Source organism: Epinephelus lanceolatus, chromosome 14, assembly GCF_041903045.1.
Source record: "Epinephelus lanceolatus isolate andai-2023 chromosome 14, ASM4190304v1, whole genome shotgun sequence".
NCBI lineage: Eukaryota > Metazoa > Chordata > Actinopteri > Perciformes > Serranidae > Epinephelus > Epinephelus lanceolatus.
Window position 1 is genome coordinate 8,829,132 of NC_135747.1, and position 18,211 is coordinate 8,847,342.

Genomic DNA, 18,211 nt, shown 5'->3' on the forward strand with positions numbered 1-18,211 from the left:
GTGCTCACATTGCACTGTCATAGCATATAGCTCTACTATCCCCAACAGAATGAATTTGGTATGTCTCTGTCCTGCCTTTTTGTATTTGACTCATCTCATATTAGAAAAAATGTCTAACTTTCTCTGCCCAAATTGGCTCTGTGGAAGGTATCAACTGTTTTCAAGTCACAAGGCTGAAGTCCAAGTGAAGTCACAAGTCATTGGTGTGAAAGTCCAGATGAAGTCAAGATGTAAGTCCTTTTTGAGTCTGTCAAGTCATCAAAGTTGTGACTCGAGTCCAAGTCATGTGACTCAAGTCCACACCTGGACTGCGTAGGGACTACACATGTAGATTAGCTTACAGTTGCCTCTGGCACAACTAAGAAACTGTGCATCGCAACAAACTCAAAAGCATATTCCTTAAGTGAAAACCTACTTGGCAATAAATCTCTTATTCTGAGGATTGGTCATCAATGATTACTGTACAGTATATTACGCTTCCTGTTTACATCACGCAGAGCATGATGGGAAATATATTCATCCCATAAAAAAAAAGCGAAGAGTGACATCCATAAATGTTAGCTTTTTTACACTTTTTTTAACAGTACAAAGGCTCAACATGTCCCGTCAACATGGTTCACATAACTGGTTTTGTCTATTCACAATAATTTCAAATTGCGTAAATTTTCTTTCACAAAAACTGTCCTAAAACACGATATACATAATGATTTTTGAATAGCCCAAACTTCCTGAAAATAATTACATTTGGCATGCTTATGTAGCTAAGATGTTTTCAGGTAGCAATTAAAGATACATAGAAAGACTCCAGTTCAACAGGCACACTGGTTTGTGTGTTGTGAACAATTTGGTTTGAGGTTTGCAGCCTTTAAATGGATTTTAATTATAGTTCTGAAATTAAATTAGAGTTAAGTAGGGAGAAGACCTGTGTCTGCCTATCAGATTTTGGCACCTAGCATCAAATGATGTAAGTTGTTGAGGACTGATGATTATGGAAGAATTATAATTATAATAAGAATCGATTTTGTTGTTTTAGCTTACCATGAGCACCATATGGAAACTTAAATGTATCTGTGTTATTTATTTCTTCTTCTTCAAAAAAAGGGTACGCGTCTGTACACAGTAGTGGCGTAGTGTGTATGTTAGTACACTGTGTGTTCACGTGTTGGTGCTCACGTGTTTGTGATTGTGCAGAAGAGGGGGAGAAAAAGGAAAGGGAGAGGGATGGAGAGAGTGAGAGCGAGGTGGGGGGAGAAAGAGGAAATTCTCTTGCCCTGCCCTCTGATTGTGTTCAGCGTTGTAAGGGGGTCCAGCCCAGCCCTGTGGGAGTATATGCTCATTCCAAGGGACCAGGGGAAGGAAATCACCCAGCCTCAGTCACACACACCCCCACCTCTATCATTTTTTCCCCTCCTCCCTCCCGCTGATGTTGTGTAGCATACCACAGACCCAGAGTCAGATAGCAACCAGTGTTCCACACTCCTCATCATCTCCTCATTTTGACCAACTCCCATCCCTGCTGTCCTCTCATTTGCTTAATGATTGATGTGAGCAGTTGTTGCACCCTACTCTATTATTCATCCTTTCCATCTTTTCTCCAACATCTTCTCTTCTTCCTGGCATCCTTTTCTCTCTCCTCATCTTCTGTCCCTCCTCATCACTGCTCTGCTTTTCTCCCCCCCTTCTTCCTTCCCTCCACCAGGAACATTTCTGCTCTGTTTATTCTCCAAAGCTCCAACTTCCTAACAAGGTAAAGCCTAACCCGAGCTCCCTGGGCTCGGCGCTTTCACACCCAATATGGAAGTCCTGCTTCTTCCCATGTGGCCCAGGAGTGTTGTTTACTGGGGACTCACGTGCCGGGAACGGCACTGGACATTGTCCTGATGGACAGGCACATGGCTTTTATGCTTATCAAGCAAACAGCCAAGTATTTTTGAATGTCACATCTATGGGTGCATTCCATGTAACATATGTCACATCTAGTACGTCAAAAATACTTTGTGCAGGTCTCTGTGTGCTTTCTATTTTGTATCGTAATTATACAAAATAGTTATAAATGTGGTGTAATGTACTCATGTGACAAACCCATCAGGACTTCACATTAAGGGCAAAGACAACTTTTAAAACCTTGTAACTCCAGTTTTCTAATCAATTCTACATTTTCCTCTCAGGCAATAGTAGTGCCAAAACAGCTTGTCTATTGACAATTGTGATACTTAGTCATTGTTAAAGGATTTATCAAACAGAAATGGCAAATATTAGCTGGTTTCAGATACTTAAATTGAAGATTTATCTGTTTTCTTAGATTTATATGGTCATAAATGGAATATCTTCGGATAAAACAAGCTATTGAAGACGTCACCATGAGCTCTGCAATGGGTATTTTGTGATATTTCATGAGCTGAATGATTATTCAGCTATGGGATTAGCCCAAACACTTGATGGACAAAATATGGAAAATAACAGTTGCAGTCCTATGGAAAGGTTGCTCCTCTATGAATTGATAAAATGCTTTGGAGCCTTGGGATACTCAACAGTTGACCAGAAATATGAAATGCTAACCTCATTCATTCATAGTCTTGTTCCAAACTGAGTATAATGTAATGTGTTTCTTTGTGTTTGTCAAAGTCTGTGCCCTCTGACAGACTATGTGGGTCATGTTGTGTAGAAGAACTCCATTTGGTTTGACCCTGGGAACTCAAGTACTTTTGAAGATTTGGAAATGTGTATCCCGGTAGGACTTGGTGGTGCCACCCACAGCTGAAGGCCTCTAATTAAGAAGTCAAACTGACTTTCTAATGTTACCCCCTAAGTGCAAATATAGTCCTGCGTGTGCTTAAATAGAATCTAACTGCACCATGATGTAATTACACATTTGGCTCTAAAAAGGAATCTTCTCACTTTTTCTATACACTCCTTGTATACCAGTGTATTGAAATAGAAGTCAGTTCAAATTCTCATCTCATGTACATCTAACAGTAAACATAACTTTGTTGTACGCTTGATGGAAGTTATCAGGTTAATTGAATAAAGTATGGCTGCATGTCACCCAGATACAAGTCTCCTCAAAATGAATGAATGATGCTGCTGTCCTGGAAAAAAGAAGATTCAGATGTCTGCTGGATAAGATTCAAGGTCTTGTAGTTGTTGGTGGACCCCTAGCTGCTCTGAACACTTAATCTCTGACCCTGACCCAGGCCAAGGGCTGTTTAAGGTTTATAAGAAGCTATAAAGTTGCAAAGAAGTGCAAATATTAGTTGGCAATACTAGACGAGCAGAACCATAAATACCACATTAAAAGCAAGGAACAAGTACAAACCAAGTCTGTGACAAACTCAAGTCAATTAAATGTGTTGATAATGATTTAGCTTACCTAAACTAAATTAGACAGTCAGTCTGACAAGTTGCAAAGGAGCCTTGGAAAGATCTGATCTCTACTCTTGCCCTATTTTGACAGGCAGTTTAGTGATATTCCCCCAGTTGCATTCTTGACCAGCCTTGACCAGAGTCCCCTTTGTCCAAATTCGTAACAAGACTGGGTAAAAATGTGGTTAATGCCGAGATGAGGTCTTCAAAAATTCTCAAAACTGCTGTGAATATATGATAAGGTTCTTCTCTCAAAATTGATTTGCAATGTTAGCACTGTTGATAGCTGTTGCACTTCTTTTATTAAATCAGGTTGTGCCAAGCAGTCCGTCAAAGATATCCACTGGGTCGTTTGAGTGTATTCGGCCCCAGTATAGCCAGTGAACTGGCTGTACAGATGTTAGCTGTAAACGAGCTATCAATGGACACACTGACCATGTTTAATGTGAATGCATTTATGAATCACATTCATAACATTCATAACCAGGATAAGCATGATTTTTTTCTGCTCGTGTTGAAACAGTTTCAGCTCCCAGGGACACATCTTCTCCGGGCGAATTGTCTAACTTCAACTTTCCATTGACTTTGTAAACAATCATGCCCTGAGAGGAGGGATTTTTCATAAGACACACTAGAGCACGTGGTTTTAAAGACGAAGGTCTGTGTTTGAGAAATATCTTGTGTGATTAATGGACATACATCAGAGATAACAAAGTGTTTAAGAAGCGTACTGTATATCTGAGGCAACAAAGATAACAGGGAGTGCAGGGTTCAGAAAATATACAACATAACACAGATATAATATAACATAGGCATGATTTCCACTCTCACACAATGTGAGGACTGGCCACCTCCCAAATTCATATCAGTGACAACTAATCACAATAGATATTACACTTGCTTTGAAAAATGTGTCTGGAGACAGGAAGAATAACTCATTACATAAGGTGTAGGGTGTTCCAGTAAAAGCATACAGTCTTCTCCTTTATTTGGAAAGCTTATGCCTCGGCACACTGAGCTGTATTTTGATTCTCTGTCCTTCGAGGGACTCAAGCAATTTATGAGCGGCTGGTCCAGGTGCTCTCCCCCATTGACCCTTATTTGTAGACCCAGTGGGAGTCCAGAGGGAGGGCTCGGGGCAGAAAGGAAGCTAGAGAAAATATGTTGAAATTCAATAGTAGAACAATGTCTTCTATCTTGCTTGATTGTGCGCTAGATTGTAATGAATTGCTTTCAACTCTGTCTCCCACATAACATAGCACTCTGTGAATTCACTGATAAAAATGCTTGTTTCTTTAAAGTAGCAATAAACAATATTTTAATATTAATATTGGCTCTCATAACCGCTTGTATGTCAGCCATATGACAAAACCACAGACAATTATTATCTGACTCTGTAGTTCCCCTCCGTTCTACAGAGCTTTATAGCACCTTTTAGCTCATTGTTTTAGTTTTAGGAAACAAAGTTTTACTGTTTTGGTTTAATCTTACCACTCTCATCAGTGTTGATTCCAGCTAAAGCTGTTTTAATAACAAAAGATCTGATAAGCCCACTAAACAATCCCAGCCCAGCGCCAAACGACAGACACACAAAATTAGCAAGTAGCTGGTGAAAATAGTGGAGCATTTAGCAGCTAAAGAGCCAGATATTTTTCTCAGAAGTTAGTGGAGTCCAAAACAAAACTGAAAGGTAGGCAACTATTTGACTTCCATTTTTCATTTTTCTAGTGACAAAGTTGCCAATTTGGCAACACTGATCTGAGGTCCCCAGAGAAATCCAAATGACTTTTGTGAGCCCCTGACTTCCCATCTTGCGCCACCAGCAGGCCAGAGTTTTCACTTTTCCATCCAAATATTGCCACATCTGTTAATATTTGGTGTAGACATTAATGGTTCGTAGAGGATGTGTCCTAATGATCCCCTGAACCTTCATGTTGAGCCTCCAGCATTTTGTCATCTTCGATTATGACTGAAGTGTCACAACAACTATTGATGTAAAATTTGGTTTGATATTCCCATCAGCCTCAATTGCAGCTTAGTGCTATTTAGCAAATGTTAGCATGCTGACAAGCTAAACGAAGATGATGACCATGGTACAAATTACACATTAGCTATAAAGATTTTTTATTGTTCGCATGATAATGTGTACATTTAGCTTAAATTACCACACAGAGCTATTTTCCCTCAATTACATCAACCCGGTCTCAGTCCAAAGTTGTCGAAAACTGACGCTTGGTCAGTGACTTCCAGGGTCTGACACCCATGAAAAAAGTCGTCCTTTCATGGTGGCATGATGCTGGGCTGGTCAGCGTTATTGTTGAATGGCTCTCCGCAGTGGGGATACGCGGTGGGACAACAATGAAAGTTAAGGTGGCGGAAGTCCAAGTAGGGTGGGAGGAGGGGTGGTGGATGGGTCCAACAATCACTGACTTTCACCCTGGAAGCTGGTGTTTCCCGCATGATTGTAAAGCCAAACCCTGCTCTTTTTAACTAAACCCAACCACGTGCTTTTGTTGCCGAAATTCAACCACGTGCGTGTGTTGGCTAAATGTTACCACGGGCATTTGTCAGTGTCAATTTGTACCGATGTATTGCATTTACTTTGAAAGAGACTGTATGCAAACTATACATTTTCTGTAAAAATGGAAGTGTATATTAAAGTCAAAGCATGTAACAGGCTGAAGTTGACAGAGCATCAACAACCAGCGCACCCAGGGTTCTTTGCACATCGTATGTTGATGTGGAAAGTCCATGACCAAATGTCAATATGTGACGAGGTCGGAGCGAGAGTGTATTGATTACACAGACTGTTAAATTTAAGTATTTGAAATATTATTCTCGAGATATGGATGGGAAATTCTTACCCACGGTTTCACTTACTCTTCAAGCAACCCAATTGTCAGAAAAAACTATTGGCATTGTATATTTCTGCAAACAACAGATACATTCCATTTGCATGATATTATGTAGTGGATATGTTTCAAAGGAGTAAAAGCAGCAATGTCTCCTTAAAAAACGACCGCTGTTTTTATGCCACTGTGTTGGCAGGAAAAACATTGTCGTCGCTACAAAACACCCATGTTTGGAACCTAAAAAGTCAGTAATGTCTCACTAAAACATAAACGCTTTTGTTGTTTGTTGGTCTTGAGCAGTGGTCTGCAGCTTGGCAGGCGTCTCTCTGAGGTGAAACACCATCCATCCCCTCCAACTTCAGATGACAAAGTCAGCTCATTTGCTATGTCACTTTAGAAAAGTTGACGTGATACAGATGAAATGTGAAAATGTCACATATTCATGGTTTGCAGAAACACACAATGCTGACATTTTCTTCAGGCAAATGGGCTGCTTCAAGAGTCATTGAGCTGTAGAATTTCATAATCCTTATTGTCTAAAATCAATGAAAAAACGTTTCGACCTGTAGAGAAATAAAGAAATATCACTTCAGTTTAGGAGTTAAAGGTTTAAGGTTGGCCATTGTATATGTGTAAGAGAGACTAGATAAAGGTTGAATTACTTGCTGGATTAAAAGCTGTTTAGTCTGGAAAATGTTGTGCTATGTTCTAACTGAGAGGGACGCAATGGTTCCTTTATTACGTGCAGTTGAGTTTTGTCTATATTGTCTTGATAAGCATCTCTTTAGAACATCTGTGCAGCTGTCTGTAAAGCTCTGCTCTGGTGTGGTGGATGAAAAATATGTTGAAGCTATCATTCATCAGAGCAGTTTCAGTCAAGTTCCACATGTTATCACTGACTTGACGTTAGGCTATATGTTTGACGCAAGAGTACTCTACTGATCATAATCTCAAAGTTAATTAAACCAAACAACACAGACGTCAGATCCTTCAGTATTTCATAATCTCTCAGAATAATGAATTAAGTCTTTGATAGGGGGCCAGTGTTCAAAGAGCACAAAGCTAACATTGGGCCTTGAGCATTAGCCTGCTAACAGCAGATGATATTTGACTTTGACCACAGAACAAACACGTTGTGGAATTTGAATGAACCTCTTGCTTTTTCATACCTCCTTGACAACTACTCAATGTCATGATTCATGCTGGACCACAGTGTTTGGATTCGTCCGCAACGTTTGGGGAGATTTTTATGAAGTGTGAAGTTAATTTTGTTTTTCACTTTTTCTGTTTTCTCCAGTGTGCCGAATAGCCTGCCACAAGAAATGTGAAGTCAAGGTAAGAGTTAAACTATTTTGTATTTAAAAACACACACACTGACAAAAAGGATTAAAAAAGCTTTTCTTATGGCTTTATGCATCAGACATGTGTTGCTTTCTACATGGAGAAGAACACAAGAAAAATCTGAACTTGCCCTTTAATATCCATTTGAGCTTATCAGGAGGAAATATTATGTTTTAGGTGGAGTCAGCTACTCTTCGGTATGTGCGTGTGTCTGAGCATATATACATGCAGATGTTGGGGTAGGTGGAGTTTGAGGAGTTTATGTTCTCAAAAAATCTTAAGAATGTCTAAACAAGTGCTCTTTGTACCAGAATGTGTTTATATTGGACAAACTCTTGCGTCTTGGAGATCACCCTGCGTCTAAAAATAAAAGACCTCTGGATGGAGCCGTCGCTTGATTCATCTTGTTTTAGAAAGGCAAAGAGCACGTAGAAGAAAATGGGAGGGAAAACAGATGAAGCTGAAGTTCCTGCAGGGTTGTTAAAAAGGGAAGGTTGTGTGTTTTTTGTGTGTAGAAGTACAACTGCCATGAAGGTTTACAGGAACATTTGCACACATGAGCACGTGAATACACACACACACCTATGTATATACACACCCTTCATCTGGTATCCATTATTGAAATGGGTGCTACTTGCCAGCTTTGCCCAATCCCTCTTTTACTGACAGGAAATGCCAGGGGTGCAGGGCAGACCGGCTATGCTAAATACGAGGTGGGGGCTTTGGTCAACCATGCAGGACAGGCAACTAGTAGAGCAAAATGATTAAAATGATAAGCCCAGCCAATGCCAGCTTTCACATTTGTCTCTGCATTGCAGTATTTTAACCGTTATCCAGAAAAAGTGCCTATAGAATTGGAAGATTTAAAGGAATACTGTACTTCACTTGCAAAATTACCATTTGTATATCAAATACTCACCACATGTTACCTTGACTTTGTTGTTCTTGCATGCCTGAATGACGATGAACGAATCCAAAAAGATTAAAAAAGAAGGCAAACATTTCTCAATTGTAGTAAATGGGAACCACATTAAACAAAATCAAAACTGTAGCCTATCAAAACATCAGTTTAGAAACTCTCATGCAATTAATGAAGAATGTTCACCTTTTTTGGATTCTCCATTCACCGTGTAGGCATGTTAGAAAAACAAAGTTTTCCTCACAAATTGAAGGTAACACATAAAGATGGTCATTTTGCAGTTCAAGTATTCTTGTGACGACTGTGTTCAGCTAAATGCCAAATAAAACCCCAATGTATTAACCCACTAACCTGTAGTGGTATCTATTAGGGGTTGGGGGAAAAAAATTGATACAGCATAGTGTCGCGATAGTTTTATGGGGTAATATTGCATCATACAGTACCAAGTATTGCTTTTTTTATTGTGTGAATTATTAATTACAAATGAAACTTTAGGGAGCCTACTTGAAAAATATAATCAGTTGCTTTTTCAGTCCGTTAGATACATTTTGCTGCTGCTGCAGAAAAGACTGAAGTGAGATAAAAGACTGAAACTTTATCTTATTGGATAAAATAGATGTTGACAAAGTTTTCTTTTGGGGACATTATTTGCAGTTTAAAAAAAGGTAATAAATCGCAATATAGTGCAATAGATTTTATCGCAAAACTCAGCATATCGTAACACATTTAAAATCACAATAATATTGTATTGTGACTGAATTATTGTGATAGTATCATATTATGGAGCCTTTGGTGATTCCCAGCCCTTGTATCTAGGCATGCAGTGTTTTATTTTTATTTACCCAGGTGCTGAAATATTATGACTCTTACCTACCCTTAGGTGGGGGCTGCTTATCTCTCTCTCTCTTTTTTTTTTTAACATGACTGGTCTATTTTTTCTTTTTTTCCCTTTGCGTGGCTAAGTAGCACTCCTTCAATTAAAAACTGAATAGAAAAGAAAAAAACTGAATACAGTCTGTTTAAAATTGATTAAAATGAACATGCAGCATAGGCAATGTGACACAGCAGATACATTTTTTGGGGTGTTTATAGATTTCACATGAAATTAAGTCAATCAGATCAATGCATCAATGATCCTGCAGTTAAAACAATCCAGTTAATTAATTCAGTGTCAGATAATAAAGCCCAAGCCTGCGTTTCTAAACTACAGTATCACTTGACAAAGCTCAGTATGTGCACAGAAGGTGGCACACAATTACACACTACAAAAGATGGAGTCTGTGTCGCAGGTAAAAACCCTGCTCCGCCCTACCCAAGTGTAGCGTCACGTTTGTGCTGGTGTATTTCGGCCAGTAGAAGGTAGGAAAGTAGTTACAGTGGAAAACTGCTCAAAGTTGTTACCCTTTTTGAGTACTGCTGTGTGAATATATTTTTCCAAATGCAGAAGTTGTGGGTAACTGATTTATGCCTGAGGTCCCTGTAATGACTCCTGTGTGAATAGGTCTTATTGAGGATAAATAAATAGGGAGCAAAATGTCTCTTTTTCTCCACGTTCAAGACAACCCACTCAATTTTTTATGCCGCTGTAAAAGTGTGATGTACGAAAGCCTATGCTCCATACTTGTTGATAACGTTTGAATTTCAGGAAGTCACAGGTCAAATTTGTGGGCGGAGACGTTAAAGGAGCCCAGAACATACTCCCAGTGTCCATATATATACAAAAGCGAAACTTTCCATCTCCAAAAATCACAGCAGCATTTCCTTTTCTAAACATTTCAACCCAACATGTCATAGCTTTGGCAGGAAGCAATTTGCTAACAAGCCTGAGATGAAAAACAAGGGAGTGACCATGACAGGGTCAAGCTTGATCACTATCGGTACTCAGTCAGGCCTACAAGACCGTTGGGTACATTTTTATGAATTATTTATTTTAAAAACCAGATGAAGCCCTTCTCTATGTTCTGTCAGTCATATATGACCTTACATGTTAGGAATCCAATTCCTGATCATAACTCTCAGCTGCGACAGTTATCCCAAGTACACACTACAGTTATAAATCTCTGTCTCAAGATAAGACTAATATGTGGCCCATATTTAACCTGGCATCTGCAAACAAATGGTCAGACCAGTGTATGTGTGTGTGTGTGTGTGTGTGTGTGTGTGAACACATGTGTCCCTCACCCTTAGGTGTGTTTGCTCACACCTGGAGGTGAAAAATGCTTTAAATCTTGTCAGTAAGATTTCACTCCTGGGTGATGACAGGAGAGAGCCACAGAGAGTGTATCAGGTCACCGTGGAGATTAACAGGGGATTTCAAGGTCAGTTTTTCCCAAATCATGGTACATTTGCACTGAATACCCTACCTGTCAATTTTTTTACGACTTCGTCCTCTGCTTAAACTTGACCTCTTTCTAAAAAAAAAAATAGTGGCAGGATGTCTGGGACTTTCCCACTCTGCTGCTGTGAGAGTGTTAATGAAAGGTAAAACCTTAGAATACTTAAGAGCTCTTGGTGTGCTCACGCTAATTTCAGCCATACAGTGCAATGGTGGGCACAGCTGAAGCTCCGGCCTTGCACCTACCATTCAATAACAAAGCTAATTAAATGAAAGTTCACTATGTTCACTTCAGTTGTTCACAATGGGGTGAACCCTGTTTTCTGATCGTTCACAAATCACTGACATCCTCTTCCTGTTTAAAACAGACACTCAGTATAAGCATACTGTAAAAAATATTGTGCTTCTCAGTTGTGGTCTGTGGTATCTGTTGTTTATGGCAGCAACACTCACCCTTATCACTTTCAACCCCAGGCTCTTTTTCTCCTCAGTTTTCACTCCCTTCATTTACAGACTTTTAGCTGAGTCCACCCTTATTATGTTACTTTTATTGATTTGAAGTAAAGAATTGCACACAGAGTTGCTCCTGTCATACTTTGGAATTAGGGCTGGACGATATGACCAAAATCTCATATCACGATATAGGTCATTTCATATCCCGATAACAATACATATCACGATATAGGTCATTTCATATCCCGATAACAATACATATCATGATATAGCGCATTTTAATCCAATGAATAAAAAGTACAAAAACGTTACTGGGACGAGGGAAGGACATTTCTCCTCGTTTGATAACATTACGATGATTTGGGCATCCGACTCATTTTAAAGAAGACAAGAGAAAAAAGAGAGAGAGAGAGAGAGAGAGAGAGCAGCTGTCGTTGAGCAAGCTAGAGAGTGCGTGAAGAGAGAGAGTGCTGGTAGCGAGAAAGCTGGTGAATCAGATCAATAAAACATTATTTTCTGATTGTTTCACAGCAGTTATGTTCTAAAGCACAAACACGCTCACACCTCCGCTCAACACTGAGACTGTACTCCGCACCACCTGATTTGGTCTGAATATTGTCGCCGTCTTGGTGCTTGTCTGCTCTTTCTCAGCGCTGCGGGGCTGAGCCCTCAGTGTGTGCAGCGCAGCAGAGACAGACAGCGGTGGAGTTACAGTATATAAACTCGTTATGTTACTGTAAGTGCCGTAAAAGCTTCACGAATTAAAAAGCCAAGAAGAGTAATGTATCAATGTGATCCGTGCAAAAGATGGACAGACTCCAAATGACGAAAAATATTGCTGTAAAAAGTGTAATTTGCGTCACAACGATATAAACAATGGAGCAAAATATGAAACGATAGACATTTTTCTCTCGTCACACGATGTATATCGTCATATCGCACAGCCCTATTTGGAATGGATTAAAAATGGCAGCTCACCCCCTCTGGACAAGTAGACAAATTTTAGGTGACATGCATGTCATGTCACACATGTCAATTACATCACGTGACATGGTCATTAATGTAAAGAAGTATTTCACAACTGGAAATTGGTGCTACCTGACCAGAAACAAACAGAAAAAGGATCAATTTGCTATAGCGACAGAAGAATGATTTCAGTTTTCATTGTATTTGTACACTGAGGGGAACCCTATTTTCTAATCGTTCACAAATCACTGACATCCTCTTCCTGTTTTGTACAATTAAAAAACATTTCACTTTCAGTTTGACACTCAGTATAAACATACTGTAAAAAATATTGGATCATGGAATTTGCTATTGCTCAAGAGGTAGAAAACCTACAACTTAAAATTTAAATTTAAGTTTGCACATTTAGATATAAAAGAACAGAGAAAGAGTAAAATTAATACAGTTTACAGGTGAGGTAGACACCCAGAAAGGGCTTTTCTTGGTACCTCTCCTAAAGGGAAGAATGAAGTATACATAGATTAAAAAATACAACATGATGCAAAATAAAATGTCAGTAATGATACGTATATTCCACACAATCAACACTACTGAGAATAAATAAGCATAACATCAAATAAATCAGTACTATGCAGAAACACAGCAACCACACAACACAGTGATGATTTATACAGCTCCATATCTTTTTGTCATCGACTCACCTTTTAGTTTCTTTTTGCATTGGGACAGAGACATAGAGTCTGGTAAAAAGTTCAAGTTCATGTTCCATAGTTGGGTAGGTGACATAATGTGACGGCGGGTGGTGGTTGGCTTGCTTTTTTTCATGGGGGGGGTGTAATATGAAAATGTGGAAGTACAGCCTGCAGTTTGAGCGAGAGGGGGGGAACAGGGAGAGATGGAGGGAAGTTTACCACAGTTGATTAACACATACTACCCACATTTTTATGATACAAAGCTGGTTGAAAATTGGCGAAGCATCCCTTTAAGTTACATACAAACGTAGTTATTCTTACTCTAACCATGATCTTTTTCCTAAACCTTACCAATTTATTTCGTTGCCTAAACCTTAAGCAGTTTTAGTGACAGAACCTCCATTTCACCCTGCATGTAACAAGTAGAAATTGACTTGCCGTCCTTGTGTGTCCAAAACCGGAGGAATACCTTGAGCATCATAGTTTGAGGCATAGGGCCACTGACCAAGTTGCTATATTTGAGGAGTTGGGAGTGAGAATGTGTTGATAAGCTAGAATCAGCTAAAATATGAGGCCGTTGATACACTGGTCAGGCTCTGCTGGATTGGAAACACTTAAAGTCAGGAATAGGCTGAGGTGCTGAGTACAACCTATTAGATTTCTCTGATCCTTCGTTGCCTGTCAAGTGTGTTTTGAGAAGGAAACTACCATGTTCCACTGTTAATTAGGAAGGAGGTCTGAGAAAGCAAAGTGGAAGAACATGAACACACTCTCACTCCACTAGTTTTTCATTATTCGCTCCAAAATGACGAAGCATTTGTTTTCATTTTTCCCAGCTCCTGAAATTCTGCGAATGCGTGTTTGGAGAAAAATCCTGGGTTTCTTAGTGCTGGCTGACCTCCGCTGTGTGTTTTTGTTATTTCAGATTTGTTATTTGTGACCCCTTCATTTCCTTTCATAGAGCACAACATGCCTCAGTAAGAGATCTGCTGCTTGCAGCTTGCTGATGGATATGTCCTTATTTTGCTCATCATGTTTGCCAAGTGAAAAGCTGCAAATTGCTTCTTTGTGTTGCTGGATGAGGTAACAGTCTTAATAAGAGTTCTTAGATTGCTCTGAATCTTTCTGAGCTCGACAAATGTGAATAGACTATAATGAGGAATTTATGCATTATTTTTAAGAAAGGATAAGCAATCAATCAAATCAATAATTTGTGTTCCCTAGTTGTGGATACACCTGCATATTTGTGATTGATTACTTAATCCTCCTCCGTTCCAGGAAGTTTCTGGATTAAACTGCATTGCACTGTGTTTAAACAAGCAGTCATTCTGGCACTGTTTGCATGTCAGTGGCAACCGTTTCCCGACATTTTTAACATTTCTGAGCGAAAGTCTGAAAAGTCCTTGGTGCGGCTCAGAATAAGACAGGTCATCTATCTCTCAGTATTTATTGCCTCTAAGTCTTTGACACATCCAAACACCTGTATCCACGCATGTGAGGTGTGTTTCTGAGAGAGAACATCAGGTTTGCAGCTGGTGTTCCTCTTACCTTCTGAACACAGTTTGGATTTATGGCTGTGGAAGGTTACAGTAGCTGCCTGGACACCAGGAGCTTCATGCACAAAGCCAGTTAGTCAGTCTTTAAAGAGACCATACTTCAGTGGCAAAACCGAGCTTAAAGGGATAGTTTAGGATTTTTGAAGTGGGGCTGTATGAGGTACTTGTATATAGTCAGTATATTAATTTCAGTAAATGGCTGGTGGTGAGCTCCCTGTTTGCAGAAACAGACAGGACTAGAACCCCAGAAGCTCAGCAGTACATTGCTGTGAATGGGAGTTGACACTGAAATGTATTTAGCCTATCAAAAAAAGCCTACCTAAAAATTCACTGTCAGTCTAAGTGGACGCTGTTGAGGAAACTTTCGCCGCTTTACTTTGCCATCTTAGCACTACCATAAAACTCCCATACTATTTATTTTCTCTTCCTTTGTAGTGTTTGAAGTAAACTATCCCTTTAAAGCCCAAGTAACAACTGTCCAAAATCCTAAAGCTGATCAGTTTACAGATCTAAAACAGAACAAAGCAGCATGTCCTCAGATCTGAGAAGTTGGCTCTGGTTTGAGCCATGCCAGCAGTGGGGCTCTCAGGGTGGCAAGGTCAGTCAGTTGGTCCACCACCATGGTCCAGGCTGAAATATCTTGCCTGTTATTGCATGGATTGTCATGAATTTTTAATGAACGATTATGGTTCCCAGAGGATCAATTCTAATGACTATGGGGCTCCTATGACTTTTCTTTTTGTGCCACCATGAGGTTGACCTTTGTGTTTTTGAGTAAAATGTCCCAACCATTATTGGATGGATTGCAGTGGAATTTTGTATAAACATTCACCCCCTTCCTATAATTCATCCCCTCAGGATGGATTGTAGTAACTTTGGTGATCCCATCTAGTGCCAACATTAGGTCCAAATTTATTTATGTATTTATTTTACCTTCTTTACTTTTTTGGGTTAATGGCCAAATATCTGATATCAAAAAGGTGACATTTCCATCAGCTTTTGTTTATTTAGTGCAAATTAGCATGTTAGCATGCTAACACACTTAACTCGTATGGTGAACTTGGTGAACACTATCCCTGCTTACTATCATCATGTGTGCGTTGTCATCAGGTGTGTTTTTTCTTGATAAATGAATGAATGAATTGGCCATCTTAATTGTTGAATACGTTTCTGCTGATAAACTAATGGTTTACTAAACTTACCACAACTTTAAACTTTGATTCCTTTAGGTAGTTTTGAGGAGTAGCCGAAATGTGCAGAATTAGATGGACATGAAATCTGTTTTTGTCCTTAAACTCCATTCTGTCTCATGTAACCTCTGACTCCAACAGCAGCTGTCAAGATCATTTGGTTTACCCTCTGTTCCAGTGACTTCCTTTAGATACCACACATTGCTACAGGGCTGATTTATCACACAGGCATTAATTGGAAGCTTTGGAAGCTGTGTCAGTGTGTGACTTAGTGCTCCTAGTGCCTGTGCTTTGGCACAGGCATAAGGGATTTCAGGTTTTTTTTTGCTTATAATGGCAGTGCCTTAAATACCTGTTAGAGGTTGTTTTGACTTTCATGTCTACTCAATGGTAATGCAACACCTCTCAGACTAAATTCAATTTCTGTTTATTCCTCAGACCTTTATAAGACTTGATGACATGTAATTTACTTAAACTGTCAATAAAAGTTTTACTGTTTGTTATGATTATAAGGTATTGTTCCACTCCTCAGATAGTGTGAGCGGGTAAATTGTGCAGCCCCGCTTTACAAAAAAACAACTGTTAGTGGTCAAACCTCTTGATGCTTATCATTTACACAAGGTCACATGCATTTGCTATCACAGACTGATTTCACGCTAAAGCTGGTGGCTTTTTTTGCAATTGTCCAATTTGTAGTTTTTAGTCATTCTGAAATAAACTAGCCATTAATAGAAAGACACAACATATTATTCTTTGACTGTAAGTACAGGAGACATTATGTAATCCCAAGTGAAGTTTCAAAGATGTCGCCATGGCATTGAATCCCTGTGCTGTATTTTCAAGTAAGCAGCTCCGAGTCTGATCAAATACAGAGCCAGCCAACAGCTCTGAGGCTAATTGAATTAGCAGGCACAGGACAAAACACATGCTCGCTGCTTTGCCCTCCTCCTCACGACCAAGCATGCGGGTATACAACAACAACAAAAGCACGGGATAAATCATAAGGCCTCTAATTTGCAACATTATGTTTCTGATTTTAGAATGGGTCACTTAGTCAGAATATTTGCAATAAAATGCACCATATTTAGAGATATATCAAAACACTGAAGGTAATGCAGTGATGGGAGAACACTAAGATGACTTTGAAGCTGCATTTATTGATTATATTTTGGCCAAATGGGAGCAGCAAAACAAGCTGTAAACACAACCCTGACTTATTATTGCCTTACAGGCTGAGTTAACATGATGTTGCACAAACAACAACAGTCACTTCCAGGTAGACAACTGGCAATTGATTTCAATCACGAAGATATGAGAAATCAGCAAATTTGTTTATTTCTGTTGTCATTTTCAGCCATAACTATAACAAAGATGTATGGTGAAACACAGTGGTTGAACCTATTTGATGTTGCTTTTGTGCTTATTTTATGTACTGTGTTGCTTTGCTAGCATTTTTGATAGACCTAATCTAGTAGCTGATTTTTAGCCACCTAAAGGAATTAATATATCTTTAAGTGGATGCTGTATCTGTGTAAGCTGATATAGATTTTTTTGGATGGGCCTTTTTTAGGTGGCTAAAAACTTAACTAATGGAGGCAGCATTAGCTCAGGACCATTTGATTTTATGTTGTGATTCGATCAATAGAGTTGTTACGGCTAACATGTTGGCTAACAGTTGCTTATTTAAACATCTGGCTGACACAGAGTCAATCAGAGAGTCATCTTTTTGGCCATTGAGTTAATGAGAGCATTGAGACTGAACCGAAACAGTTAATTTGCAGACTGTAAAACCAAAACATTGAGCAGAACAATGCTAAAGTGCTCTGTAGAGCTGAGAGGAACTGCAGAGTCTGGTGATAATTCTCTGGGGGTTTATTGAACGGGACATCTTTCAAATTACACATACTCTTTTAATCCACTGTTAACAAAAATATTGTGTGCAGCTTTAACTTGAATCATGTAAATAAAATATGCTGTTGTTGTTGTCTACTTAAGCCCAATTATGAGCTTAATTGTGGCTCAATAGTGACTGCAAGAAGAAAAACAGGTTCATTGACCTGTGAGTTTCATATAAACCAAAAACACTCATCTGTCATCTCTCCTTGTCCCAGTGCGTGAGCGAAGCGCTTACACAAGAAGCAGTGGCTTATGGCCATGTATTTAGTAACTGCATGGTAGTGACATGTGCATAGATACAGCAGAGAAAACAAACAGGAACGCCCAGCCTTTAACATGATGGAGTAATCAAGAGTTGCTGGAAAGAATGTCAACAATGGGCCAAGTGTATGCAGGAGACAGCAATGGAGGGAATAAGTGAAGGGGATGACTTTGTAGAGCATGCAGTTGCGTAATTTAGTTATTTTCTCTAGAACATTTAGTTTTGTGTGGAACAGTTGCTGAGCATATGTCCTCTTTTCCGCTATCACTAATCTTCCTTGACTACTACAACAGCTGTGTGTGAAATGACTCGCTGGAGGACATCTCCTCATTACATGCTGAGGGAGCTCTGAGACTTTTTTGTTCAAACTCCCCACCCACATATCT

General features: G+C 39.4%; 1 protein-coding gene across 16 annotated transcripts in view; it reads left to right on the top strand.

Moving 5' to 3' along the window:
* tns1b (tensin 1b) overlaps positions 1-18,211 on the top strand; it is a 239,075-nt gene that overhangs the window by 96,555 nt on the left and 124,309 nt on the right. For all 16 annotated transcript variants that reach the window (XM_033617654.2, XM_078174332.1, XM_078174336.1 and 13 more), the window contains exon 3: positions 7,513-7,550. In XM_033617654.2, coding sequence (XP_033473545.2) covers positions 7,513-7,550 — 38 coding nt within the window. The remainder of the gene's footprint in view (positions 1-7,512; positions 7,551-18,211) is intronic.